The sequence below is a fragment of the Chrysochloris asiatica genome, unplaced genomic scaffold, assembly GCF_000296735.1.
Source record: "Chrysochloris asiatica unplaced genomic scaffold, ChrAsi1.0 scaffold00141, whole genome shotgun sequence".
Lineage (NCBI taxonomy): Eukaryota > Metazoa > Chordata > Mammalia > Afrosoricida > Chrysochloridae > Chrysochloris > Chrysochloris asiatica.
Window position 1 is genome coordinate 7,158,791 of NW_006408659.1, and position 27,929 is coordinate 7,186,719.

Sequence of the window (27,929 nt, forward strand, 5' to 3'; positions counted from 1 at the left end):
TCAACTATTAATCACATGAATTGTTGTTGTTGTTAGGTACTGTTGAGTTGTTGCATATACTGATCTAAAAATCAAACATAAAACTATTTAGTCAAGTTGTACAGGATGTATATTTAAACCCAGAAAATCTCCTAGTGCTTTGTAATTAAATTCTACTGAAAGCAAGGTGGCAACCCCAGTTTTCATGCTCCAGCCTGTTTTGTTGTTTTTAAACGTCTTAAAATGTGACTGACAATAATTGGAATAATTGGCATCTTATAAATTAATTAAGAAACCTAAGATAAAAAACTCTAAATTATAGTTTTATTTGTATTTAAAAATACATTGGAAATTCCGCAAATACCCATGATCAAGCTTACTTTCAATGCATACTACTTCAATTTTGTTGACATGGTTTGTTCTGACAAGTCCTTTTTCAAGCTGAACACCAAAATGGAAACACTCCTTTAGATTTCCAAATGGGCCTGCCACCAACGATGTGTAGACTGCCTCCTTGCTAGTGATGATGGATAGCTTTCATCTGCCTTTTATCACCTGGACAGTTTTCCGACCATAATGATAGTAACTGTAAGCTGAAGCAGCTGTGGTGAAAGCTGTGAAACACCTTTTGTGAAAGGAGAGAAATGTACGTGAGTGTAGCTGACACACCTAAAAAGCAGTAACAGTAAGAGTATTAAAAATTTAATTTACCCCTTTCTAGGAACCCAAACAATTAGATAGACTCATTCACAGAGGTATATCAAGAATAGAGAGTTGCACAGTATGTGTGTGTGTGTGTGTGTGTGTGCGCGTGTGTGTATACATACATATGTATGTATGGACTTCTGGTGTGGCGCTGTAGGGTCAGCACTGGACTGTGAACCACAAAGTCAGCAGTTAAAATCTACCAGCTGCTCCTCAGAAACCATGTACAGGGTCGCTATGAGTCAGAAGTGATTAAACAGCACTTAACAACATATGGAGTCTGGTATGGTGCTGCAGGATAAGCACTGAATCTCAAGTTCAGTTTGAACTGCAAGGTTGGTGGTTCAAACTCACCAGGTGCTGCTCAGAAACCCTTATACAGTGTCGCTATGAGTCAGAACTGACTTAATGGCATTTAACATATATATTTAGCTTTAAGAATCGAAATACACTGCTTTTCTGTAAGACTTCACTTGAATTACTAATATCAATCAAAATCTAGTTTATGATCCCCTTAAAAAGAATGGTAATACAAGCAACTGTCATTTTGACCAAATATTATTCTATGTGTCGTGTGCTCTTGTTTTTTCTTTATAACCACCTCATTTTACAGTGGAAGTGCAGGCCACAGAACTATGCTTGGGCCTGGCTTGGTCTCAATTCCAGAGCCCATGTGCTCTTTCCCCACTGCTACACACTGCCTAATGGAATAGAGCACTAATTCCTGAAGAATTGGAGAATCTGAAGGTATAGGGGTGACGTTAAATTAATGCCAGCTTTCTTTATTGCTTTTTCCCTCAGGACAACCAACCCTTGATTCCCTTTGAAATTCCACAATTAAAAAAAAATTAGATTGTGTATCATTTTCAAAAAAGATTCTTTAGCTTAACTGATTTCGATTAACCAATTTTTTTCTGGCTTACACTGCATAATAAAAACAAGAAGACTTTAAAATTCCTTTCTCCACATTTCCTTCCTACTATAACCCTTTCACCAATAAGATTCTAGTCAAGTGGCTGAAAGTACTTCCCCACACCTACTCCCCTACAACAGTGTCTTTGCTCAGGGTCTATCCTTCACCTGAAATGGCTTCCCTATATAAAATCCACCAAATACCACTGCCTACCTGAAGCTTTTTCCTCCTTCTTCCTTATGTAACAATATCTTTCCCTTCTCAGAAACCTCAGTACACTACCTCACACCTCTTTGTGCATATAAGTTACTAGATGATTTGTACATTCCATAAGCTCAAGAGTGTTATCAATCATAAAATACAGCACAAGGCTTTATCCAGTCAGTGATCAATAAACATTAAGAACAAAGTCATTCTAGGACGCTTACAACAGACCTGGTAACAGAAATTCTCAATCTAGCTTACCACAGTATCTGAAGATATATGCTGTCAGCATAATTGAAAACTGGAGCTGCCAAAGAAGCAGCCACCAAGATTAACTGGACAGCTGTGTTTACCTGAAAAAAAAGAAAGAAATAATAATGTCAACCAGGATCCTGTTTCTTTTTTTTTTTTTTTTTAATGTTTTATTGTGAATTATGTGATAGTTTACATGGGAGAACATTAGTTTTATATTCATCCTATCATATATCGCTTCATTGCCATGGTTACAATCCCCTCCATGTATCATCAAACCAACCAAAGGGTATATCCTACAAGCCTGCTCCCCCAGGTTGTCAGCACAGAGCCCCTCGCCCTCTCTGATTCTGGAGTCCCCAGCTGTTCCATCTCTCCACGGCATCATCTCTGCCTCCATGTCTGGCATCACTGCTTCTCTGGGTAGGGTCCCGCTCTCTGCTCTTCTTTCTCGATGGTCCCAGGGACCTCTGCTTCTAGACTGCAAAGTTAATCACTCCCCTCTTTGCTACAAAATGTCAACCTTTACATTTCCAACCCTCACAATCAGTTCTGATAACAATTATTCACTATTGTATCACAAGAGACCTCTCCGCATCTACTTTCATCAGCCTTGCCTAGAGAGATTGGCTATTACTCAGTGGAGATTCTACCTTCCTCCACACTCTCTGGATCTAGAAAGCTTGTAAGCTTCTAGATCCCTCTTGAAAGCTTGTAAGCCAGTCACTTCTTGTCTTTGTAGCCTCCCCACTTTGGATAGCCAATGTCCAAGTTGCCCATCCCTGTCTATTCTGTGTATGGAGGGGTGGGAATGATCCTTGCTATAAAAATTTATTCCTTCTTTTGAGCTACTGCATCCATAGGTGTAGGTCAAGTTCATCAAATTGTATCAGATTACTCTTTTTTTTGTCTTCTTTCTTCTTCTAGTTGAGCTCTAATTATCCAGTCATTAAAGCCAGGTCAAGTGGGTTTTATTTGCAAGTGTGGGTGTTCTTATGCATATGCCCTCTCTTCTTATCCGCTGGACACTTCACTCTCCACTATTGTCCTCTGTGGCTATGTCACTGACTCTGGGCCCAAGAGTCCCCAGGTCTTGCCACACTGCTGGCCAACCAGGTCTCCACCCTGGTTCACAAGACTCTACTGAACATTGTTGGGTTTAGCTCACAGCTTCATTGCTGTTTTTCCCTCACTTCCCCTTATCGGTGACAAATATGGTCACTGATAAGAGTACACATTGAATCTTAAGTCTTGGAAGGGGGTTTGTTCTGAGGGGACCCGACCACTTGCCTTGATGTCTCCTGGGAGAGCAACTTGCTTGTTCAGCTGGTCTGCCTATATTGTTTTGTATTTTTCCTGTCGGTCTTTCTTCCAGAGGTTTCTTCTGTTCTTCTAGCTGCTCCAGGCTGCTCTACTTATCCTTTCAAGTGGAAATTTCCCACATCAGAAGATTCTGGATGCTGTTCAGGATTCCACCTATAGTCTTATGTATTGCAGAGGCTCCACAGGAAGCCTCCTTCAATGGGCACCTTATAGCCCCATTTTAAGTATTCCAATCAGTTATAGGCAGAAGATGGACTTACAAGCTTTCTATGGTGATACTTCTGGCTATTCCTTTCTCTCCCCTCCTGTGTCTATTTTATAATGGTATGCCAGGGAAACCAAGATTGAAAGACACCCAAGCATCTTAACGTTGTTGTTGTTGTGTGCCATGGAGTCGGTTCCAACTCATAGTGACCCTACACAGGGTTTCCGAGGCTGTAAATCTTTACAGGAGCAGACCGACTCATCTTTCTCCAGCGGAACCGCTGGTAGTTTTGAACTGCTAACCTGTGGCTCGCAGCCCGATTCGTAATCATTACACTACCAGAGCTCCTTTTCCCCATTCCAACCATGTCTCAATCCCTGTATCCCAGAGCCCTGCTGTTCCAAGTTTGTGCATACATCATTCTTTACCTCTGTCCCACTTAGCCCATGCAAACCTGCCTAATTGTTCTCCCATACGCTTGGTTCTTCCACTCCCTTCCCCCTTCTTGTATACTGTCCTCCTCCCTAGCACCCAAACTAGCCCTGTGCTCCACCTTCCCCTCTCCCTCCCCTCACCACCCCCCACATCCCAACAACCAGCAAAGAATCTGAATCCTGTTTCAAGCTTGTGAGACAAACACAGTCCATCCTGCTGAAAAGTGGTAAGTCTTCAGTATGCTTGATGCTGATGTTTAATATCCAAGATCTCTGCCAAAAACACTGGCAGGTGAGTCTACAAAGAAGGATCAACTTCACTAACTGGCCTGTCAGCACAGCTGTTCTTAACAGTGAGGGCTGTATCAGCTGTCAGAAAACACCACGACCTTGAATTTACACCACAATTCAATAATGCTGCAAAATTCTACTAGACAGGCCCTTAATACGTATCTTCTTTTCTCAGTTGCTCATTAAAATCGCCTCTGCGCCTGCACAGGTGACAAGGTGGCATTTAAATGGCTTGTCTGCAGTCATAGCAGGTTAAAAAAGCAAACCCAGAACCCAGACTTCCTGCTTGCTGCACCTCTCCAATGCACTTTTCACTCGCCTCCTGGCAAATCCTCTGAGATTAGAAAACAGAAATGCCTTCATTTTCCTGAAAGAGCTTTCTGGAAGAAAGGAGTAGGTTCTTCTACTTAAAAGACAGCATTGAGGAGAAAAGGAAGAAAACAGAATCAGAGTACACTGAAGCCTCCCCCGCTCATCCTAAGAAGCATCCATGGAAGTCTGTGAAGACGAAACAGTGGTGATGTGCTCAGAGAAGCAGCTCTGGTCTACTGTCGGTTCTACAGCCAAATAATAAGAATTCCATTCATTTTTAAAATCAAATCATTTGGTCCCTGTGCCTCTTTAAAACTCTTGCTATGTAGTGCTACATTCAAATTGTTATGTAATACAAGTCATTTGAGGAGTCCTGGTGTGGCACTGGACTGCAAAGTTGGTTTGAACCATAAGGTGGGCAGTTCAAGTTCACCAGCCACTCCTTGGAAACCCTACAGAGGGTCACTATGGGTTGGAACTGACTCAAATATACTTAACAACAACAACAAAAGTGAGAAAAAAAAACAACACAAAAACATGTATGAAGGTCCACCTCAGGGGACTATAAAAAGACACCGTTCTGTCCAAATGTGATCCACATCCTTAACCCATTAAGCCTCTATCACAAGTGATGGGGCAGAAGAATAGAGCAAACTTATCAAGGCTACTATGAAAACAAAATTGCCCTTAAAGGCATTAATAGTGTGCTCTTTGTAGGCAATGACAGGCATATAATTATTGTCCTGAAGCAATCTCAAAAAACTTCCTCTTACTCTGTTTTCAAGTGCCATAGTCTCTCTCGAAAATGGATGGCCCTTATTAATTACATAATGATTTCCCACACGGTGGGAGGGAACAAACAGCAGGAGGGAAGCTTCCTTATGTATTTGTATCTCACAGAAGCAATTACAATTCAACTCTCTTCATCCTCTCCAGTGGGGTTGCCCTATTACCTCATTCAGACACTTAAACTTTCAAATCACCAATACAAACTACAACACGAGTCCTAAAGATCCATAAGGCCTGTGCTAAGGTTGACTGCGTGATCACACTCACTCTGAAGACACGTCTCTTACCTTGCTGATGAATGTTGGTTTTAACCTGGCGGTGGCATAGCAAGGATTAAAATACTTAGCAAGTGTTCTCTGGCAGAGGAAAAAAAATAATTTATTGTTCAAGTTTAAAACAAACATTTTGTTAATATATGTAGGTAACAGTTACTCAGTGCTAACTCTTTGCTCAGAGTCCTGGTGTGGCACTGTAGGATAAGCAATGGACTGCTAACTACAAGGATGGTGATTCAAACCCACCACAGTCATTCCTTGGAAATCCTACACAAGGTTGCTATGAGTTGGAACCCACTCAATGGCACTTAACAACAATAATAAAAACAACTATATGCTAGACAGAAGGAACACTGGTGGCACAACAGATAAGCACTCAGCTGTTAAGAGAAAGGTCAGGAATTTTAATCCATCAGTCTCTCCGAGGGAAAAAAGATGTGCCAATCTGCTTCCGTAAAGGTTCCAGTCTAGGAAATCCTATGGGGCAGTTCTACTCTGTCACCCCTATGAGTAAGAATGACTAGACAAGCCCTTAATATGTACCTTCTTTTGTTATGCTAAATAAGAAATAGCTACAGTCTTTGCAAATCATACACTGTTACAAAACCTTCCCTTTCATAATTATTGAAAACAATTTTAAAAGTGTATAGATTTCTCAGTTCTTGTGTGGTGCTAGGATAAGCACAGGACTACAAGCACAAGGTTGGCAGTGCAAACCCACCAGCTGCTCTTTGGAAACCCTATACAGGGTCGATATAAATCGGAGGCAACTCAACATCAGTTAACAACAACAAATAAAATGTGAATATTAATAACTATCTTAAAGTCTGCTTCATTACATCTTTTTACTAGATAAATTCAATAAAACTAACACTAGCCCTTGTGTGGCACTATAGGGTAAGCACTGGACGTTAACTGCAAAGTCAACAATCAAAGCCACTTGCTGCTCTCCTTGGCTATACAGGGTCGTTATGACTCGGAACTAACTCTGTGGCACCAAACAGCATTTTCTTTTATAGATTAAAATGAATAAAAGACTGGAGTCCTAGTATAGCACTGCAGAGTAACATACTAGACTGCAAACCGGTTTGAATCTTGAGGTCAGCACTTCAAATCTCACCACTCCTTGGAAACTCTATACAGAGTCACTATGTGTTGGAACTGACTTGATGGCACTTTGACAACACTTTTCATTAATTAAGAAGCTAAAGGTGAGGTTATTATGCCATGCTTATGTGCTCAAATGGAGTCCTGGGGTGGAGCTGTGGGTTAATGTTGTTGTTGTATTGTGAAATGCCATCGAGTCGGTTCTGACTCACAGCGACCCTGTATAGGGTTTCTGAGCAGCAGCTAGCTTGTGAGCTTGAACCGCCGACCTTGCAGTTCAAACAGCTTTGCAGTCTGGTACATTATCCCAGTGCCACAGTTAATGTACTGGACTGCAAAGTCAGTCTGAACTACAAAGTCGGCAATTCAAGCTCACCAGTCGCTTCTTGGAAACCCTATACAGGGTCACTATGGGTTAGAACCGACTGGACAGCACTTAAAAACAACAGTATGTGCTCAAATATTTGTAAAAAGCAGTGAACAAATATTCTATGGTTAGGCCACTCTGTCTTCTAAAACCAGTTCCAGACAATCCACAATGGTGAAAGGGGACTTTCATCCATGGTAAACATTTTCAACAAGAGTTTGCTGCTAAGGACAAGGGATGGCTGGTCTGGCTTTTCATGTGTTAACAATCAAATTGATTTGACTTAAGCCAGAAATATGTTCCTTTAAGTCTGTTATTTGTGTGTTTATTCAACAACTTTAGTGGGTGATTCAACTAGCAAGAAGATAATTATGTTTTTATTTTTTAACATTCCTGGTAAATGGATGAAAAAATAGTTCCATAAATGATTCTCAGTGAAACTCAGTATACAATAGTCTTTACTTTTTTTCTCCCCATCTGCAGTTATCAGTAACACTAAAAACGATGTTTTTTGAAACCAACTCACCGGTGTTGGAAGAGTTCGATATCTGACATAAAAAACGGCAGCAATCAGCATTATATCTCTTGAAATGATCATATAAGTAAGTGAAACTGAAAATCAAATAGAAAATGATTCTGATTGGGATTTTGAAAATAATTAGCAGACATTTATGAATATACTAAGGTATCACTCAGCCTCATTATAAACTAGTGTTTTTCTTAAGTAATATTTTATAATAAACACTGAAGATTTAGGATCATCAGTGAACTGATCTTTAGATCCTTATTAATCTACCCTCAAAAGAAAAGGAAGTGTAAGCCAGAGCCTTTTGAGTCCTACATTTGTTTCTCATATACCAATCTTTTTGCTTCTTCAGTTTCCAAGCAATAGCTCTATAGTATCAGCCTTAGCTCTACACTCAGCCCCTACTACCCTCTTTTGATACTTTGTGAGTTGAGGAGAAAGAAAGAAGAAAATCGAAACAGCATACTTATTAGAATTAAATGGAAAGAAAAGGTAAATAGATTAAGAAGGTAGAGGACTTGAAACATTCTGGAGTCTCAGGAGCTTTGACTGCTTAATTATACACCCTAAACTAATTCTCTAAAAAATAAAATTTCCTATATATATATATATATATATACTTGCAGAGAAATAAAGTATTTTCATTGTCAAGCCAATTTCTACCTAGACCACTGCTTTTTCACCCTTGTCCATTCAATGAATTCTACCACAACATGAATCCAACTTCTCAACAGTTTCATGACTCCTCAGTTTCTGCAGCATGGCCCCAGAGCCAGAGCCGGCAGAAGGATATTTTAGATGGATACCCAAGGAGCTTCTACTCCCTTGGTGAGTGACAATGTGAGGGCAGAAGACCTGCTCTTCTCTATGTCCTCTTGCTCTGTAGCTTTTTACTATGAATGTATATACTGAAGCCAACACTCAGTTCAAATGGCTTCCAATTACTAAAGTAAAAACATACTGATGCATCTCTCTTCCATAGTTCTTTCCATCAGTTCTTTTGTGAATTACTTTTGAAGTTGCATGTATGGTCTTCTCCAGGGATGACATTCTCTATGGTCCTACAACTTGAACCAAAGCCCACCACACTTCAATTACTTACAGATTTAAAATTTAAACCTCTGCTGGCCAGAGACCTTTAACCTAGTTCTCAATGATATTATTCTAAACAGAAAATATTTTGCTGTAAGTGAATCCATTTAACTCATGGCATCTGGAGCAAATGAAGACAAGATAATACCAGCCAACCAATAAAACAGGCAAGTCAATGATTTTAAGGAGTAATTTTGTACTTTGCCAGCAGTGGCAATCAGTATCTGGCAAAACCTAACAACAATCACATTTTAAAATTCAGCAAACCATGGCAATTACGTATCATAAGCCTCCTGAAAGGAGCCGTGGTGGCACAATGGTCAAGCACTTGGCTGCTAACTGCAAGGCTGGTGGCTCAAACTCACCAGCTGCTCCCCAAGGAGAAAAGAACTGCCAATCTGCTCCTATAAAGGTTACAGCCTAAGAAACCCACCGGGACAGTTCTATTCTAAGTCATATAGGGTCAGAATTTACTTGACCGCACACAACAACATACTCCCCAAATATGACTGTAGAAGAAAATAACCCCCTACTATTGTATTGCATCACTACAGTAAAACAATAAATAAATAAAATACAATTTAAACCTAAATAAAAGGCATATGCAGAAAAGGAGAAAAAGCAATGCAATACAATGCTAAGACTCAAGTTCTAGTTCTATTAAAACAACTACCAAAATAACCACCGATTGACTACTATCTGGCGTTATTTTAAGAATTTCATATACATTATGTCATTTAACATACCAACCCCACCGAAAGGGATCATCGTTACCCCCTTTTTACAAATACAAAAAACAAGCAAACTCAGGCAGATTATCTAACTCTACCAAGGTTACCCTGTTAGCTAGCAATTCGTTCAGCCAGGATTAGAAACCGTTGTTGTTGCGTGTCATCGAGTCGGTCCCAACTCATCACAACCCTAGCACTGGGTTTTCAGGAGTGGGTGGTGAGTTTGAACTGCTGACCTTGCGGTTACCAGTCCAGGGCTGATCCTACAGCGACACACCAAGGCTCAAGATTAGAAGCTAGGTCTCCAGAATTCACAGCTTGTGCTCAGGCCTGTGTATAAGGCTTCCAGCCCAGCAGCAGTATATGACTTACCAATTAGCATCTCTGTAGCTAATCACTTGTTATATGTGAATCCATTTAATTCATGGCATCTGGAGCAAACGGAAGACAAGGCAATACCAGCCAAACAATCAAACAGGCAAGTCAATGATTTTAGGAATAATTTTGTACTTTGCCAGGGGGAAAGGTTGCTAATAAAAGCAATGGTTCCCCAAACTGATTGCCCATCACAGAACCAGCTGGGAGAGCTTATTAAATGCACAGAAGCTCGCTCTGTGGATGAGTCAATGCTTAGCCAGGCGGGGCCCTGTGCGACGGCCATGGCAAAGACCTCTGCCTACTGACAATACATAAACTCCTACTTTTGTGTTTTGGGGCAATTTCATCCAGGTCCCTGATTTTTGCATCTTCTAACTGCTCCTGTTTCTCTCCCTAAGTTTACAATGTACAAAGAAATTAAAGCAAAGATTAAAAATTCTTTCAATGAACTGAAAATTACAGAAGATAATTTAGCAAGCTGGAAAAAGTAATAAATCATTAATTTTAATTGAAAAACAAAAGTTAAGATTTTTTTAGAAACCATTGAAGCCCCCTTATATATTTAGGCAGTCCCCAGGCTATGAACTAGATCCATTTCTACTTGTGTCAGGGTTTCAAACCAGTTCTGCCTAGTTCAGTCATAGCCAAGAAAGCAAGCCCGGGGCAGACCTGACTTTTTGAAGTATGGCAAACGGTAAAGATAGTCGGAACAGGAAAAATTATTGGTGAAGTCTTACAAGAAACTTAATCTCCCTCTTTAAGAAGATGGGCAGCATATGCATTGCACAGTAACCAAATCTCTTGCTCTCGGATTCTGAGCAGTCCCAAGCAGTGCTACCCTGGCTCAAAGATGGGGGCTGACTGCACTGCTTTGAATGTGCGTAGCTTTCCTACAGTCCTGCCAATAATGAATTCCCCTATCTCAGGCTCCTGAATGGGCTCACTACACCACTTCTGAGTCTCTCATTAGAGCCTTAACTCAAAAACACTCCCAGTCTGGGCACTGTGCCAAATCTGCAAAATGGTGAAAACTCTGGGGCTGTTCCTGTTTCATTTTGTTGGCCATGATAGATCCAGTTTAAAGGCAAGTCAGACATTCATAAATCATAAACTGCTTGTACGCTATAGCATGAAAAAATATCTCATTAATGTGCTCAGTTTCAGAACAAAAGGGTCAGTAGAATCTCGACTAAACAGTTTCCTCTTTTCCAGAGGGATCTGGTGAAAGGGGATGGAGGAAGATGGTGATTCGATTTTGTGATTCAATTGTGAGTAATTATTTGCAGGATTAAGTGTGATTGTCGAAGATGTGTAACTAATAGAGGGGAGGAGTTAATCTTTCATTTCAGGAACAGAGGATCCCAGGACCATCAAGAAAGAACAAGAGTGAGAGACTCCTACCTAAAAAACGTGTGGAGACAGAGCAGTTGCAGGCTATAGGCCCATGGACTGAGTAAGGCTGTGTGCCTGCAAGCATGGAGGCTGAGTTGCAGAATGTGCCATTTGGACATTTAATACTTATTTGTTTTCTATGTCTACATCAAATATTTTTGCGTTGTTCATTTGTGAAATATAAGATGTAAATGGGGAGCCACAGGGAGGAAGTAGGATAACTTGTTGCAAGGAGGGATTGTAATAATTGACATGAAACAAGGTATATAATTTGTTGAGTATAAATTTGATGGATCTTGTCTGTAAATCTTCACTCAATTCACAATAAAAATTTTTAAAAAAAATTTACAAAAAAATCTCATTTTTTTATTGATTAAACTTTGAAATAGCATTTTGGATTTACTAGATTAAATAAAATAAAGGGTAATTATTTTTACTGATTTCTTTATACTTTTTTCATATAGGTACAAGGAAATTTTAAATAGCATATATTGTTGTTGTTATTGCTGTGGCTGTTGTTAAGTGCCATACAGTCGATTTTAACTCATAGCGACCTAATATAGGGTTTCTAAGGAACATCTGGTAAGTCTGAACTGCCGACCTTGTGGTTCACAGTTCAGTGCTGATCCTACAGTGCCACACCAGTATCCAACTGCATACATGGCCTCAACTATATTTCTTTTAGACAGAGCTGAACTAGAGTTGAGTGGAAACAAATTTTAAAAGACAAAAAACAGCAAAGACAAACCAAAGAAAAGAGTAGAAAGCAAAGATCAAGGTTTAATGAAGAGTAAACAAATATAGCAAAGAGGCTTAACAAAGCCCAAAGATGATTTTTTGAAAAAGGTTAATAACACTGATTGACAAAACACTACTAGCAAGATTGATCAAGAAAAAAGATTAACAACCAGGGTTAGAGGGAGACACTCATACAGATCCTGCAGACATTAAAAAGTAAGTGAGGATATTATAAATGTTGTTATTATAAAATGCCATGGAGCCAGTTCCAACTCACAGCAGCCCCATATAGGGTTTTCTGAGGAGTGGTTGATGTGTTTGAACTGCTCACCTTTCAGTTAGCAGTCCAGTGAGCTTATCCTACAGAATAAGTCACACCAGGGCTCCAAATTATAAATCACTTATGCTAAATTTTTATGTGAAATGGACAAAATCCTAGGGTCCTGGAATGGTTCTATATGGTAAGCACTGGACAGCCACCCACAAGGATGGTGGTTCAAACCCACCAGTTGCTCCTTGGAAACTCTATGCAGGATCATTATAAGTCAGAACTGACTCCAAAGCACTTAAAAATAACCACAGACAACTTCCTAGTAAAACATCACAACTCATAAAATGGACAAAAGATAAACTAGAAAACCGAAATCATTATATAATAGTGAAATTTAACCACCTATTTTAAAACTCTCTCCCACAAAAAACCTCCTGGTATCAATGACTCAACAAGTGCAACCAAACATTGAAATTTCACACAAATGTCTCCCAAAAAAACCCCAAAAACAGTGCACTCAAACTCATTCTATGATGCTAGTCTAAATTTGAACGGAAAACCTAACAAGGATAATGGGAGAAAAGAACTGCAGACAAATCTCATTAATCTAGACAAGAAATCTTTAAGAAAATATCAGCAAACTAAATCCAGCAATATCTTCAGAATATGCTGTTACAAATAAATTAGATTTATGCAGCAATTGTAGCTTGGTTTAACACTTGAAAATCAATAGTAATACAATTTACTACACATTAACAGGTTTAAGGAAAAAAACCCATGAGATTATTATAATACATGAAGAAAGAATTTGATAAAGTTCAATATTCAAGACTTTGTGGCTAAAATGGCAGCTTAGTCAGACACACCACATCATTTATCGGCAGCAAAGATCTGAAACTAAATGAAACCAATACAGAAGACAATTCTGGAACCCTGATCACTACATGAAAGCATAAAGAAGCAGATCAGGACTTCCAGCAAGCTGATGGACTAGACAGACCCTTCAGAGACTCTCTACATGAAAGATGGTTGCTGCTGTTATGTGCCGTCGAGTCGGTTCCGACTCACAGCAACCCTGTATAGGGTTTCCTCAGGCTTTTTAAATCTTTGCAAGAGCAGAAAGCCTTATCTTTCTCCCAGGGAGCCGCTGGTGGGCTCTAACTGTGGACCTTGTAGTTCGCAGTCCAGTGCTTATCATATGGAGCCCAAATGATAATTCTGGAAGCCTGAGCTTCAGAGGAAAGGATAGAAAAGTGGACTGAATATTGACTTGGAGAAGATGCTGAACAGGGGCGAGAAAGGAAATGACTGAACTGTCTGCTGGCCTGACTTGGCACAGCACTCGATCCAGACGGCAGCCTGATGGCACAGATGCACAGATTATCAATTTATAATGAAAACAACTACAAAGTAAAAAGAGGGAATAGTGTACATACAGAACTGCAAAATGGTGAGGAAGTCAAGTAGATTTCAACATAAAACAGACCATTTTAAACTTAGGAAGAAATTAATAAATTACAGGGTAGCCCCAAAGAAAATGAATAAATCTCATCAAAGTGAAAAGAGGAAAAGTCAAAGATTTAGTAAAAACTGAAACAACAGCAACAAAGAACATGACAAGAAAACCCACATACAAAATTAACTCCACACAAAAAATTATGTGGTACAAAGATGAACCTGGAAGACATTATGCTGAGTGAAATGGTTGTTGTTAAGAGTCACAGAGTTGGTTCCAACTCATAGCAAGCCTGTATGGGGTTTCCAAGGTTTTAAATCTTTGTGGGAACAGAAAGCCACATCTTTTTCCTATGGTGCAGTTGGTGGGCTCAAACTGTAGACCTTGTGGTTCACAGTCCAGTCAGTACTTACCATATGGAGCCACTAGACTCACTCCCTGAGTAACATTAGTTGAACAAAGAAGGACAAAATATTGTTTAAGACCACTATTGTAACAAGTCAAGAAAATGTTTCCACACTAAAAGAAGCAGAAAACACAGGGTGGAGTGCAAGAGTTAAAAAAAACAAATTGTATATATACTGTATATATACTATGATATACACAATCCTGCAATAACTGTGAAGAAAGATAACTGTTTGTGAAAGCCACCTACTGGTGGGGTTTCTGTCATATACTAGATACAGCAATTCAACAGAAAAGTGACCTGGCCAACACTCTACAGTGCGACTTCAGGAAATGGAGATAGGTTCATCTACATACACAGATCCTCTGAGAATTCTGAATATTGTCAATAGAATGCTCTTCAGGGTTTTCTTCATTGAAATTATACTCATTAGAATGAGTACCTATGGCCCCTTCTCAACCACATGGTTGATTGGCTGGTTATGTGCCGTGGAGTCAGTTCCGACTCATAGCGACCCTGCATTCCAAGGCTGTAAATCTTTACAGGAGCAGAAATCTTCATCTTTCTCTTGTGAATGGCTGGTAGTTTCGAACTGCTGATCTTGAGGTCATCATAACCCCTATGCTACCAGAGCTCCTTCTCAACCATACACACATTTCAATTCTGACTTTTAAAAAAGCACAAACATTAGTCCATTTTTTAAAATTTGATATTGGAACTTACAAAGCTAGAGGTAAAGGAAAAAGAGAATCACCAGCTTGAGTCTACACTAAATTGAAAGGCCACTCACTTCTTTCTATCAAATGTCAACAGCAACCTTCTGAAGGACCATTTATAAGTTTTTTTGTTCTCAGATCTCATTTCTACCTTATAGAAACAGTTTAATCTTAATTGAGGAAGAAAAGTGATCAAGAAATACAGCTTTAGTAGAAAATACACAAACAGAAAATATACGTGAAATATAAAGCAAACAAGTATAAAACCCTATCAGAATAGTATTTCAGATAATGTACAAATTACACTTATGATTTGAATATTATAGATAGTGTCTAAGTGTGATGATGTGGAGAGATGGAGCGGCTGGGGACTCTGGACTCAGGGAGGGAAATGTGCTGATGGCCAGGGGCAGCCTTGCAGGATGTACCCTTTGGTTGGTTGATGATGCATGGAGGGGACTGTAATCATTGCAATGAAATGAAATATGATAGGATGAATATAAAGCTAATGTTCTCCCATGTAAATGATCACATAATTCACAATAAAGGCTTAAAAAAAAAAGAGCGTCTAAGTAATGTGAAATTTTACAGACATTTTTAGGATTTCAGAGTTTTCATTTATTGTCATTCCTCGGAAACCCTATACAGGGTCGCTATGGGTCGGAACCGACTCGATGGCACTTTACAACAACATACTTAATAAGGAGTCCTAGTACGGCACTCTACCTCAAGGCCGGTACAGGATTGGCAGTTCAAACTCACCAACTGCTCCTCAGAAACCCTGTATAGGGTCTCCTAAGAGTCAGAACCAACTCAATGGCACTTAACAACAACAATAATACTTAATAAAGATATTAATATTTAGTAAAACTCTAAACTGCTTTAAAACACACTAGGCACTATTAATACATAATACAGCTCTAAAACATTCTAAAGTAATTTGAATTAACTATCTTACTAAGAAAACAACTGATCCTATTAATATAAGGACATAAATTCTTAAGTAAAATAAATAGCTTGACAAGCAAACAGTTCAATAGTTTAAAATTAGAGTAACAGTTTAACGTTGAAAAATAGTTTTGGAAAAAAATAATCTGTATGTCACAGACCAGAGAAATCCTAGACTGACTAATGTCATGATGACGTTCTTACCTGGAATAAGATCTGCATAGGTCAAGCTAACATATAAAATACTGATAAGTATTTTATCAGCAAGTGGATCAAGAGCACTTCCCAAAGCTGATTTTTGATTGGCCCAGTTTCGAGCAATAAATCCATCCAACTGAAAATAGAAGGTTTTCAAAAATATAAACATCATAATAGTTAGAGAAGACATCTTAAAGCTTAAGAGCTACCAGAATAATCACTGTAGTTTCATAAAATGTTAATAAAATCTATTACTCCCCAAACATTCTCATTCTTCCACTGGTATTTAGTTTTCAAACTAGCAACACTGTTAGTCTGGAAAATATTTAAGGTGTGAAAATAATTCACATTTCTACACAGGCACAGCTTGTCTTATTGCACTTCAAAACTACTGCGTGCTTTGCAAGCTGAAAGTTTGTGGTCACCCTGCTTGAGCAAATTTATCAGTGTCATTTTTCTAAGCGTATGCTCACTTTCTGTCACCTTTGGTAATTCTCACAATATTTCAAACTCTTTCATAATGCTATTGTACTCAGTAGACTGAAGTGCAAGGTAAACAAAACCCTTATCTACACTGGGATACAAAAGTTCATGTGACAAGAGAGAACCTAGATCCAGAGGGTGTGGAGGAAGGTAGAGTCTCCAGTGAGTGGTGTCCAGCCTGTCCAGGAAGGGCTGATGAAACGAAATATAGATGGGTCACTTGTGATGCAATGGTGAATAATTGTTATCAGGACTGATTGAGAGGATTGGAAATCTTAAGATGGACATTTTGTAACAAAGAGGGGAGTGATTAATTTATCAGTCTAGGAGAGGAGGACCCTGGAACCATCAATGGAGAAGAGAGAAGGGCGTAATCCTACCCAGAGAGGCAGTGAGGCCTGGGATGGAGGCAGAGAAGACAACGTCAAGAGATGGTAGGGCTGGGGGCTCGGGATCAGGAGATGGAAAGGGGCTGAGAACGGTGGTGGGAGGGGGGTGCAGGCTTATAGGGTACACCCCTTGGTTGGGTGAGGATGCATGGACAGGATGGTAACTATGCCAATGAAATGATGGATGATGGAATGAATGTAAAGCTGATGTTCTCCCGTGTAGATTATCGCACAATTCACAATAAAACATTAAAAAAAAAAAGGTCATGTGATTTGCATTATTGCAATATTTGCTTTATTTATGGTAGCTTGGAAATGAACCCTCAATTATTTCCAAGATATGCCTGTAGTAGTTTTCTTTCTCAAGGCCTTTCTGCTAGTCCCTCAGTATTTTCAAAATGCCCTTTTGTGAGATACACCCAAACACACCTTCAGAGATTTAGTGAGGAACTCATTTAAAACTAAATCTGACAGTCTAGGCTAGACCCATGCCTTTACACCCTTGTCCCATTTTTTTTAAAGTATTGAAACAAATCTGTATTTAAAATTAGCCAACTGGATGGACTCAGTTTAAATGATCCCAATTTTGTTGGCAACATCCAAAGCATCCTAGTCAGGAGCCAGTGGAACATATGCCTTCTTTTCTCTCTCAGGCCTGGTCAACGTGTTGACCTTGGATACGTCAATGTCATGGAGCTTCTTCACAGCCTGTCTGATCTGGTGCCTGTTGGCCTTGACAGTCACAGTAAGCACAAGCGTGTTATCGTCAGTCTTCTTCATGGCTAACTCAGTAGTCAGAGGGAATCTGGTGATGGCATAGAGGTGGGCGGTTCAAGTTCACCAGTCTCTCCTTGGAAATCCTATACAGGGTCGCTATGACTCGGAACCAATTGATGGCACACAGCAACAAGTGCCTTTCAACACAGCCTTCCGGACTTTCAACACCTTCAGTTGAGGGAGGGGCAGGGACTTCCTCCATTGCGTTCAGCACTATCTTCAGAAAAAGCTAGGCTGTTTTTAGCATAGCTAAAATAGCTGTTTTTACTTGCAAGGACCTTTAACTATGACTCTCTTAAACAGTTATGCACCTACTACTGGCCAAAAGGTTGGTGGTTCAAACCCACCCAGCAGTGTCTTAGAAGATCTGCTCCTGAAAGGTCAATCATGAAAACCCTATGGAAGAGTCTACACACCTAGGGTCACCATGAATTGGTGCAACTAACCACCACCTAATTTTTAAAAATATGACTTAACAGCTATAAACATTAGTATTTTTCAACTTTTTATTTCTTTTGTTCAGTACCATCATTAGTTGCATGCTAGTCCTGGTGTGGCACTGTGGGTTAATGTGCCAGACTGCAAAGCCATTTGAACTGCAAGGTTGGCAGTTCAAGTTCAGCAGCTGCCCCTCGGAAACCCTATACAGGGTCACTATGGGTCGGAATTACTCAACGGCACTTAACAACAAGACAGCATTTGCTTGCCCTTATCTGAATAAAAGATTCAATCCACTGAAATTTTTGATACTTAAATTACTTAGTTACTACACTTCGAAATAAATTATATTTTAAAGCAAATATCACACCTGGTTGCATGTTGACCAAATGGGACCTGGCAAGCTAGTTTTGGTAACCTATCCAGAGCTTTTCAAAACATGTTGCTGCTGTTGTTGAGTTGGTTCCAACTCACAGCGGCCCTGTATTATAGGATTTCCAAGGAGAAGCTGGAGGGTTTGAACTGCTGAGGTTAATAGTCCTATAGTGCCACACCATATTCAAATTCTTCCATAAAAATACAGATTTTCAGTCTAATCTGAGAAATGGAAAAACCAGGGCATCTGGGGTCACAAGATAAATTTAAACCACATAATGCTTAACTCCACTGTACAACTTAGGCATTTTCTAGTTTATCCAGCTTCAACAAATGTTGGAGTTTTCTGCTCGTATTTCCAAGGGGGATAATTGAGTTAGAGGTAATTAAACATGACATATTTTAAAGGGTAAATAAGATTTCCTTATCTCAAGTATCCCAATGAATTAGAGGAGACAGCAGTAGTATGAGACTGTGACTAAGAACACGGTCTTTGGTACCGAGTGGACTGGGTTCAAGTCCTGGCTCTGCTACTTACTAAAACTGTGTAACTTTAAGCAAGCTTTTTAGTCGTTCTAAGCAAGTTTCCTCATCTTTAAATCGGAGCTATATTAGCTGCCTCGAAATGCTGATTATCTTCAACACGAAATGTGACTAATACTTTCAGGGATTGCTGTTGCTGTTGTTAAGTGCCGTCGAGTTGGTTCTGATCCACAGTAACCCTGTATAGGGTTTCCGAGGAGTGGCTTGCACTTAGTAATTCCTCAAAAATGGAGTTACTCCTAGTTAGCTATTCATATCACAATCAACAATCATTTTAAGACATCAGATAACATTTAATGAAATGCCTAGAATCAGTAGTTGGGGCCTTGGAAGACCATTTCAGAATCAAACCTCCAACTTTTTCACCATCACCACCCATTTCTCCTTACTATTCATTCCTCTAATCTACATTCAATTCCAAGGTTATCAACTGCTTTACAAACATTTGTTAAGTCCCTCAACTACACTTTCCCTCAACACTGCTTAAATACAATTTTATTTGTACCCCAGGCCCGCTCACAAGCAGCTGAGCACTGCCTGAAATAAACACATAAATGGACTGAGTGGTCTCAGTACAGATGCCTGACCACTAACCTCTAGCAGACACTCAATACTGCCTGGCAATCTCATACCTGCCTATTGTGTTCATCTTGTATTTTCATACTGTGAGCACTCACCTCAAACCCATCCCAAGCCCTTCCACTCTAGCTGATGATGTCTCTCTCTCTTTTATTTTTTATTTTTGGTATGTATATATTTTTTCCATTCATGGTTCTGGCTTCTATTTTCCATGGTTGAAAGTCTTTGACAAAGAGAAGCACAAACATACATTATACTGAAGGACTTCTGGAACCATGTTGTGCTGTTGTTAGGTGCTCATCAAGTTAGCAGCTTTATCTTTTTAAATAACATATTTTGTTGTAGGGAATATACACTGCAAAATCCTGTGCCAATTCATTACTACATGTAAAATTCAGTGACACGGATTACACTGTCACTATAATCGAGTCATTCAGCTATGCAACCATTCTCACCCTCCTTGAGTTGTTCCTCCTTCAATATAAACCCACTGCCCCTTAAAGAGCCTATCTAATTCAAGCTATGTTGTCAATTTGCTCCAAAAAAAAAAGGCATATCTTCTTTTTACTTAATTATTAAGCTAAACTACTAGGTTTTAAGATGACTTTAGAGGCTATTTTGGGTTTAAGGTTTAAAGATCATTTGAGGACAATAGTTTCAGGGCTTCATCCACCTTCTAGGGCTCCAGAAAATAGAGTCCATGAGAGTCTGGAATACTGGCCTATATTTCCCCCCTTTTGATCAGGATTAATCAAAGGAATCTTTCATCAAAATGCTCAGTAATGGCATCAACCAGTTCTTCTGATCGCATGGTAAAGGAGCAAGTTGTTTATGGAGGCAATTAGCCACACATCCCATATCCTCCTCCTCTTCCTAACTCTCTTTCTTCCTTGTTTCAGGTGAATAGATACCAGTTGATGTACCTTGGATGGCCATGTGCAAGCTTTCAAGATGCCAGGTACTTACTATGCAACAAAAGAGGAGGTAGAACAGAAGCATTAAACATGTTATTACGCCAATTATTAACTGAGATGTTCCAAGAAACCATGACCCTAAGCCTCCTACCAAAGAAACAAATTCCATGAAGTGTTTGGTTATCCATAAGCAGCCTCAGCAATTACTTCATTTGGTCACTATCGTAAACATGGAGTCCTGGTGTGGAGCTGTATGATAAGCGCTGGACCGCAAAGTCAGTTTCAACCACAAGGTCAGTGGTTCAAACTCACCAGCCACTCCTTGAAAACCCTATACAGGGTCACTGTGAGTTGGAATGGACTCGACTACATTCAACAACGAAGACAATGAGTGTAAACATATCTATCACACAACACTGCCAACTCAACTTTTTACACGCATACAATTTACTGACACCAATTACATTAACGAATTGTGCAAACCGACCCAAAGTCAATGTGATTTTTCCAATACTATAAGCTGAAAATCAGTTATCTATAAGCATGAAGTCCCCTAATCCCCCTTTCCATCTGCCCCTGGCAACTACTCTACACTTGCATTTTTGTGTGAGATCACACACTATTTGTCCTTTTGTGACTGAATTTATTTCACTCAGCATAATGTCTTCCAGCTCCATACACAGTGCAGCATTTGGCAAGACTGTACTTCTCTTACTAACTGAGTAGTTTTCCATTGCACGTATGTACCATATCTTGTTTATCCATTTATCTGTTGATGGATATTTCGTTTTTCTACCTTTTGGTTATTTCAGTAATGTTGCAATGAACACTGGTATAAAAGTATAACTTTGAGTCTCTACTTTCAAAGTCTTTTGAATATACTTTGGAGTGGAACTGCTGGTTAATCATATAGTAGTTCTATTCTTAAGTTTTTTGAGCAAATGCCAAACTGTTCTCCACAATGGTTGGGCATTTCTCATTCTCACCAACAAAGGATAAAGCTTCTGATTTCTCTGCAGCAACACTGTCATTATTTGTTTTCTTAAATCTTAGCCATGCTAGTAGGAGTGAAGTGGTATGTATCTCACTGGGTTTTGATTTACATCTCTCTGGTTACTAATGACATTGAATACTAATACTTTTCATGTTTAGAGGCCATTTGATGTCTTCTTTGGTGAAATGTCTATTTAAGTCTTTTGCCCATTTTATGATTGAGATATTTATCTTTCCATTGTTGTCAACCATATATATATGTTATTAGATTCTTATTGGCTATATGGTTTCTGAACATAGTCTCTTAGTAGCTTATCTTTTCTTTTTCTTTTTTTTGTAAAGTCTTTTGATTAACAAATGTTTGTAAAATTTATGAAACATCATGTCTCTATTTTCCTTGAAAAACTAGAAGTTTGCCATCAAGTTTCTCATAGTCGTGCCACCAAATCCACCACCTGATTGCAATTATTCATTCTCTCTGCTTTCCCTGATCCTATTCCCGGAGCTTCTTGGTTTGCCTCCCTCCTGTCTCATCTCTGACATCATCAGTCTTCCTCTTTCTACTTGATCATTTCCACTAATAAAAAATTCCCAAGCATGTCATATCTTTAAAGTAGACCCCCTTTTGTGCCTCTATTTCTCTATTCCCCTACAAAGCAAAACTTCCTCAAAGAGATGTTGATTGTCATTATCACATTACATTGGCACTTGTCCCACCCCTCTAGAGACAGTGTTTCTCAAAGTCAAATTCTTTATTTCTTAGCTTACTTGACCTCAACACAAGTGAAGCACTGCCTTTACTTAATTCCTAGAACATCACACTGACTCATTGTCGGCCCTCCTCACTGGATTTTCCTTCTCAGTCCTTTACTGGCTCCTTCTCCACTGCTTTGATCATTGGTAGGACTCCATGGCTCATTTCTCTGACCCCTTCTTTTCTCTTTCACCTTAACCTAGATGATTTCTCCTACAGACTTGACCAATGCTATGCTGCTAACTCTCAAATCCACCTCTCTCATAAAAACTTCCTCCAACTCCAGACTAACTAACTAACTGCCTGTGTAGACAGGCATTGTAACGCTTTATTTGCCTCAAAATCCTGTCCTGAGTTTGCTGTCCATCAGAGATAATGTTATCTCCAAGCACTTGACTAACAAAAAGTAAAAGAAATAGTTTAGGCGTAAACTCTTCTTTCTCTTGCCCCCCATAACCAATGATTCAACATACTAACTCTATCTCTAAAACATGTATCATACCCACCCACTTGTATTTCAATTCCAAACTACAACCAGAGTCCAAGCTATCATCGCAGCTCCCCAGATTACTGGAAGCTTCCCAACCCGTCTCTCTATATTTCCACTTTTGCCTTCCGGTAATATCCACAACAAATCAGATCAAGTCAGTACCCTTCTTCAACCCTGGATGAGTCTACCCAGTGACCAATCGAGAGACATTAAAATCTCCATGGAATAAATGCAAAACACATTTGTGAGATCCCGAACATAGCATCTTATATAATTAGAAAAATGTGTATTGAGTCTCACGCCCATTCAGTGAATTTCTTGGTAGTGAACCGAGAGAGAAGGAGTTCAGTAACTGGAAAAGGTCTTGCCAGTTACGTTAAAAGAAAAATCATTATCAGTACGATGGCCTTTGACAGTAAACTATATTAATAATGAGTGGAGGCCTTCAGATTTCAGAGATCAAAGCTGGGACAATTTTAAAAGATTATGAGAATGGGTGATGTTGCGACAAAGTAGAGATATATACCATATAATAATACAAATGCCTTCCTCTGTTTACCCTCCCAAAGCTTCAGTTAATTCTACATTACCCACCAATGCTAATAGGCTAGTGGAATTTTGTTTCTATGAACCACAAAGGAAATAGGTGATATTACAAAGCTACTAGCCAACTTTTATTAAAAGAAAATTAGTTTTCTCTATTCTCACTGAGCTTTTAGCAAAGCTTTTTAAACATGCACCAGTTTGAAGGGGATCCAAATCAATCATCAAGTCCTGCCTAGGTGCACACATGAATTTCAGATCAGTCTTGTACAATGCTACACTCTAGCTACTTCTACAATGCTAACTTTGCCTTGATTTGATAGTTTTCATGTTTTTCACCACTTCCCTCAATTGTGTTTTTGTAGGGTATGTAGTTTTGTAAGCCATTTCAAATCCTCTATGAAACAGATGACTGATAAATATAATCCATGATGATGGAATTCTTTGGTCTGCCCACAGAAACCTACTTAATACATCATGAAGCTAAATTCTAATTTGAGATCGTCCTAGTGTGGCACTGCAGATTAATGCAATGGACTGCAAGGTCGGTTTGAACCACAAGGTCAGCGGTTCAAGCTCACCAGCCACTTCCTTGGAAACCCTATACAGGGTGTCTCCATGAGTCAGAACCAACTCAATGGCACTTAACAACAATTCAATCCTCCCCTCCCCCAAAACTGACTTAGCGATGTCCTGGAGCTCCTTTCTCCATTGTCCATCGCATAGACAGTGGAAGAAGGAAGGGCACCCACTGCCTAGTCCCACATGAGGTTTTCTGCAGGAAGCTATAAGGGTGATTTGGAGCAGGGATCAGGAACCTAATCTTTGGGGTCCCTAGAGTTTCTTGCTATCTTAAACTGAGCAGAGTTCTGCCCATCACAAAATTCCTGGGTCATCAATGACCCACTGGTTTCTTTTCCACCAGTAAACCCAATTGCTGTTGCAGATAAACACACCTCTCTGTAGCTCGACACACAATAAACAGAAAATACATGTACAGCTTTCTTTCCTAATTTCTATTCCTAAAGCTAGCATTCAGTTCTTTGAGGGTTTCCCAGAGATACTTTAATTAAAAAATAAAAAAAAAATTGAAGACCAAGAGTTAAAAATGCCCCTCCTATTCCTCTCTATAACCTTTCATTTCTCCCTTAGATTGTACAAAGAAAGAGTCCCACAGAGATGCTATAGATAAGTCCTTACACGAAGTACTAGGTCCAATCTTTCTAAAGAAACTAAGACTGTGCTATTTCAGTGTAATAGTAGAGACCTTAGTTTTTGGAGGGAAGAGCAAACAGGGAGTTTGTATTTACAACTTACCAAATCAGTTAGCCCAGCTAAAGCAAAAACTCCTAATGCAATATTAAAATCTTCTTCAATAATCAAATAGCCCAAAACTGGGGCCAAGCCAATTCTCGTCATTGACAACATATTTGGAATTGTCCATGGGTTTTCATACTGAAAAAGAAAACAATGTTTAAATTAAATACTGTACATTCATACTTTATAAACAACTATATAGAAAAGTACACTTCATTAACAAGAGTCAATAGCAACATAAACTTTAAATTTATTACTTAAAATTAGTTTTTAATCCATGTGTTGTTATTTTTTTCTCTCAAACTGTCTTTCATGACTATAAGCAGATGAAGAGATATTATTTATCTGAACAAAAACTAAAGTGTCTTTTGCGTCTATTTTAAGTTTTTTTTTTTTCCCTAAATAGAGAAAGAATAATACAAACATGTATTACCTACTATGTAAGTAAAGCCTTTAATAGATGACTTCACCCTTAGAATACAGAACTTTAGGCACTCAGCTTTTAAAAGAGAAATAGCTAAAGTTAAAAGAGAAATAGCTAAATTATCAATCTTAGGCATTTTAGCCTAAAATAACCTCTCCTCATGTCCTACACACATCCATCAAAAAACTGCAGCATGCTATATTCACAGTATATGGAGTCCTGGTGTGGCACCGGACTGCAAAGTCCGTTTGAATCTCAAGGCTGGCAGTTCAAACTCATCAGTTGTTTCTTAAGAAACCCTACACATGGTCACTGTGCGTTGGAAATGACTTGATGGCACTTAGCAACATACACAGTATTTGGAGATACAGATGGGGGAGGATTTAATTCTGTAACTTCATCATTAAATTGGAGAACTGCTAAAAGAAAATGGAAAGAAGTAGGAATTGAGATTCCTGAGATATAAAGAGACTTTTATAAATCTGTTAATAACAGACACAAAAATAATGTTACAGTCTGCAACTAGCTGAAAACCAGTTGCTATCACAATTCTAAGCCTAGCAGAGCTAAGACACTGCACAACAGGGTGCAGAAATGATACCAAAATGCCTTTACGTAAAGCCTGGAGTTTTTCTCCACTGAGTCAACACTGCCAATTCCATCCCATGGGACTGTCTCCTCATAAGAACCAACTCTACTTAACCTCTGCCTTAATCAGTAATTAGCCTTCCTGTACCTTAATTCTGTTTTAAAAAATTTTAAGTGCCCATTTCAATTTTTTAATGACATTTTTCAAAATTAAAAAAAAAAAAATCCTGTTAGAATAAGTGTTCTCTAACGATATGAAGTTGTGTTATACATACAACTCGGCACAAAACATTTAACTCTGCCAGGAGGAATAATGAGTTCCTGGTTGTTAGGGTCAGGTGGCTTAAGATAGAAAGCTACAGAAAAACTTAAGAATTCTCTAGGCAACAATCACTACTCAAAAAGCAGTACAAACCTCAACTCAGGGGTCTTTAATTGAAAGTAGAACACACAATATAATTAAATGGAAACATTCTTGGTTTATGTTCCAAACTCAAGTTCAAAGGTCAGAGTGGTTTCAGAATTCAGAGAAAGAACAACAAAAAAAGGCAGATAAATCTGTTGACCTAACTGATACAGAATATGTCAAACAGATCCAAAGTTTTAGCAACTCTGGGAAAACAAAGGTAGTTGATGACTGAGAAGGAGAAAAAAAAAGGGGGCAAAACAAAGCAAAAGGTCAGAAAAAAACACTCTCCCCAGAGTCAGTTCCGTTACTCTGGGGTTAACTAGCTGGGTGGCATAACTCAAAACAAAGCTGCAATGAGATCGTTATCATTTGATGAATTAAGAAACGGGACTAAATGCTGATGGAATGGTGAAAGGGGTTCTTTCTAGCTCCACATAAAAAGCTTTCCGTTAAAACCACCGCATTAATTTCTAATAATTAAATCCGTAAACGTTCCAAAATTAAAATTGAGAGCTAATCTCAGATTACCCAACCAGATAACCTGTGGCATACTCGACCAACTACTGGCGTTCTGGCAAGGACTTCAGTCGGGATATGGTAACCTCAGAACATCCAGCATTCAAATGGCGACATGCTCTAGCTGTTCGTGGAGCTGAGACCCCTACCAGGATGTGGCCACCTCAAGCCATGCTGTACATCTGATGACAGCAGTACAGGGGCCCGCTGAAGACCTAACAATTGAAGATGTAATAATTGCATGAGTCTTGCTACATGACATCAAAAGCTGTCCCACACTCCTGCCCTGGAGAAATTCAACAGATCAAAAGGTGGGCAATTAGAAAAAAATAAGTGGACAAATATTCTCTTCCTTTGCCTCAAAAGCGAGTTTTAATATTTTTCTTTACTTAGAGCTAACGTATCTTTAAGTTACAACTTAAATTATGTAATTACTCTACATCCTGGAATCTGGAAGTTACTCAAAGTTAGGGAATGAAACCTGTGCAAACAAACAGGACTATACACCTTTCTGAAGATTCTCACAGCTTTGCCCTAAACAGAGGGGATTCGCTTCAGAAAATCCGTGTTTTAATAAAAGACCAGAAATGCAAGCTATTTTCCCAATGAACGTAGATTAAACGGGAGAGGGATGACGACCGAGACAGATGGTGGTCTGGTTGGTGCCCCTGAAATCCATCCCGACCGAATGCTCTGCCTCAACTTTTCTGAGAAGCGGTTCAACAGTTCCGGGACCGCAGGGTCCGGCAACGCACATTATTCGCGTCCAGGACCGAGTCCACCGAGGGTTGGCGGCCCCGGTCCTGGCACGTCCTTCTCGGTACGTACCAAGCTGGTGGCGCTCGCCGGGCCCCACCGGCCGGCAGGGGCCTCGGCGGCAGCGCTCCCTCCGGCTGGAGACCCAGGGGCCGCCTTCCCGGTACCCGAGCAGTGGGCCCGCAGGCGAGCCCCAGACAAACGCAGACCAAGTGCGGCCGGACGCAGCCACCGGCGCTCCGCCAGGAAGCGCAGGCAGCAGGGTGCGAGCGGCCACAAAGCCCTGCGGGTGCGCTCCTTGTTCGGCCGCGCCCCCGGTGCCCAGGCGGCGCCGCGCAGGAACCCCCAGGAGCCTCGCGCCATGCGCAAGGCCAGCATGGCCCTGCGGCCGTGCCGCGGGGACTCAGGCGGCGAAATCTCAGCAGTCCGGGGCACCAACGAGCCGCTCCTCCATTGAGTCCCAGCAACCCCAGGAAATCTCAGCTTTCCCTTCCTCCATACTAGTTTTGAAAGCCCAGCACGCTCCGCTTATACAGGTGGCCTGAAGCCGCCAAGGAGGGAAGCTTTTACGACGCTTTTGCGACACCTCCGCAACCGAGCTTTCTAGCGCCCCGGGCGGCAGCGGGAGGCACG

At 39.8% G+C, this 27,929-nt stretch overlaps 1 protein-coding gene across 1 annotated transcript; it reads right to left on the bottom strand.

Moving 5' to 3' along the window:
* Positions 1-283: 283 nt before the first annotated feature.
* On the bottom strand, positions 284-27,681 carry CRLS1 (cardiolipin synthase 1). The gene is made up of 7 exons (XM_006870403.1): positions 27,369-27,681; positions 24,604-24,741; positions 16,015-16,144; positions 7,683-7,768; positions 5,695-5,763; positions 2,063-2,154; positions 284-604 (listed from the first exon to the last, which is right to left on the bottom strand). Exons 1-7 carry the CDS (start codon positions 27,672-27,674, stop codon positions 517-519), a joined length of 909 nt encoding a protein of 302 aa, XP_006870465.1. The 5' UTR covers positions 27,675-27,681; the 3' UTR covers positions 284-516.
* Positions 27,682-27,929: the final 248 nt, after the last annotated feature.